The sequence below is a fragment of the Trachemys scripta genome, chromosome 22 (genome assembly GCF_013100865.1).
Source record: "Trachemys scripta elegans isolate TJP31775 chromosome 22, CAS_Tse_1.0, whole genome shotgun sequence".
In the NCBI taxonomy this organism is placed as follows: Eukaryota; Metazoa; Chordata; order Testudines; family Emydidae; genus Trachemys; species Trachemys scripta.
In genome coordinates, this window is record NC_048319.1 from 1,158,623 (window position 1) to 1,160,523 (window position 1,901).

At 70.0% G+C, this 1,901-nt stretch overlaps 1 protein-coding gene across 3 annotated transcripts in view; it reads left to right on the forward strand.

The window, feature by feature from the left end:
* Positions 1-1,265: 1,265 nt before the first annotated feature.
* The window catches only part of MAST3 (microtubule associated serine/threonine kinase 3), a 70,189-nt gene continuing 69,553 nt past the window's right edge, over positions 1,266-1,901 (forward strand). The window contains exon 1 of one of the 3 annotated variants that reach the window (XM_034754917.1): positions 1,266-1,418. In XM_034754917.1, coding sequence (XP_034610808.1) covers positions 1,372-1,418 — 47 coding nt within the window. In that variant the 5' untranslated portion in view covers positions 1,266-1,371. The remainder of the gene's footprint in view (positions 1,419-1,901) is intronic. The other 2 variants (XM_034754918.1, XM_034754916.1) reach the window with 2 other exon arrangements.

Consider the following 1,901-nt stretch of genomic DNA (forward strand, 5'->3'; position numbering starts at 1 on the left):
CTCCAGCGATACGCCTCGGTCCAGCCGGGCCCAGGGCAAGGCCAGGGGCTGGGCGCAGCAGGGCTCTGTTTGGAGGTGATTGGTGGTGGTTTGCTGTCTCCTTCTGGGCTGCTCTGTGCTCGGGGCGGCTCCATCCCACACTGGCTCCAGCGCAGCCTTTCCATGCCCAGACAGCACTGAAGGCTCTGGCCGGAGTCTCTCACTGGTACCTTGTGGAGGGACTGACATGGGAGCTGCCCACTCATCCCGGGCACTGAGACAGATCCCTCCTGGCATCATGCCAGTGGGGTCGAACCAGGGATGGGTTTGATCCTGTGTCTACAGTGGCACCTCAGTGCAGCACCAAGACCTGTGCCAGGAAGCAGGGAGCCCGCAGGGCCGGGCCCTTTGGCCTGTGAGCATGTTTGGCCCCTGGTCTCTTCTGATGCATTGTGGAAATCCAAGTGAATCTGAAGGCCAAGCTCTGTCGCCTTCCCAGGCTCAGCCGCCCCCTCGGGCTCTTGCACGATGCCCAGCGGGGGCTGGGGAACCCACGTTAACCCTTTGCCTGCTGATCTCCATGGAGGTGCCCGTTCTGTGCACATACTTGTGCGGGCAGCACATGGGGGTGGGGGAGGTTTTCATGGCTGTGCCACGGGCTCTCCCAGTGATGCCAGGACCAGCTGCCAGACGGACGTGCTATGCCAAGGCCCTTCCCGGCGGAGGGTTTGCCATGGATGTGGTTTGAGTCTGACCCCTGCACTGATTGCCGGCTGGACCGGGGCCTGTGGGTGAGACCCGAACTGGACTGGGGGCCAGGAGTAGCCGGCCTCCCGCCGGGGGGCAGATTGCTGTGGGGCTGAACGTTGCCCAGACTCTGGGCGAAGGGCTCAGAGCTGGTGCCACGTCTGTTGCAGTACCGCGAAGTGAGCCTGGGCTCAAGACCCAGCTCTGTTAGCCGAGGCTACCGCAGGCTCATGGACCTGTATGTGGCCCAGGCCCTACGGGAGAGCATGTGGGGGGGGGACGACGGATGCGGGGACCTGGACCTTGCACAGCCTGGGGCTCCCCTCAGGTCTGGGGAGCGGGTGGGCCTGTGCCCACCCTGTGCAGCGCCAGGTCCTCAGAGCCCGGGGGGGATGGCAGCCCCGGTGCGCAGGGAGGGGGCCCCGGTGCCCGGCCGCGCTGGGGCGGGGAGGGGGGACGGAGCCAGCCCCGCAGAGCGCATCGTGCCTGCGCCGGGGCGGGGGCCGCCTCCCCTGCGGGAGCCGCAGCTCCTGAGTGACGGGCGGGGGCGGCCGGTGCCCAGATCGCTCCAGCGCAGGCTGGCGCCTGGTGCCGGCCGCTGCGCGCTGCTGGGAGCCGGGCGGGGACGGGCGGCCGCCCCCAGCCATGAAATCGCGGCGGGACCGGCTGAAAATCCCGTCTCTGACCTTGGAGTGAGTCCGGGGCCGGGCGGGGCTGCGCGGGGTAGGAGGGGGGCTGCGCGGTCCGACGGGTCCCCGGGCTGCGCCCTGCGCTGCGGGACAGTCTGCAGCCGCGTTCCCGGCCGGGAGAGCGCAGGGTCCGCGGACCCTTCCCCAGGGAGAGCCGGCGGGGCGCGCTTCTCTGCGCGGGGCCGCCGGGGCCTGGCTGGAGCCGGGGGTACCCGTTCTGGTGCCCCTCGCTCCTGACCCACAGCCGCGCCCGCTGCCATCCAGCCCTGGGTCCCCCCCCCCGCTCTGCCCGTGCCCCTCGCTCCTGACCCGCAGCCCCTTCCTTCCCCAGCCCTGGGCTTCCCCCCACAGCTGTCCCTGTTCCCCTCAATCCCAACCCCCTCCTTCCCCAGCCCTGGGCTCCCCCCATCCCTTTCTGCCCGTGCCCCTCGCTCCTGACCTGCAGCCCCCTCCTTCCCCAGCCCTGGGCTCCTCCCCAGCTCTGCC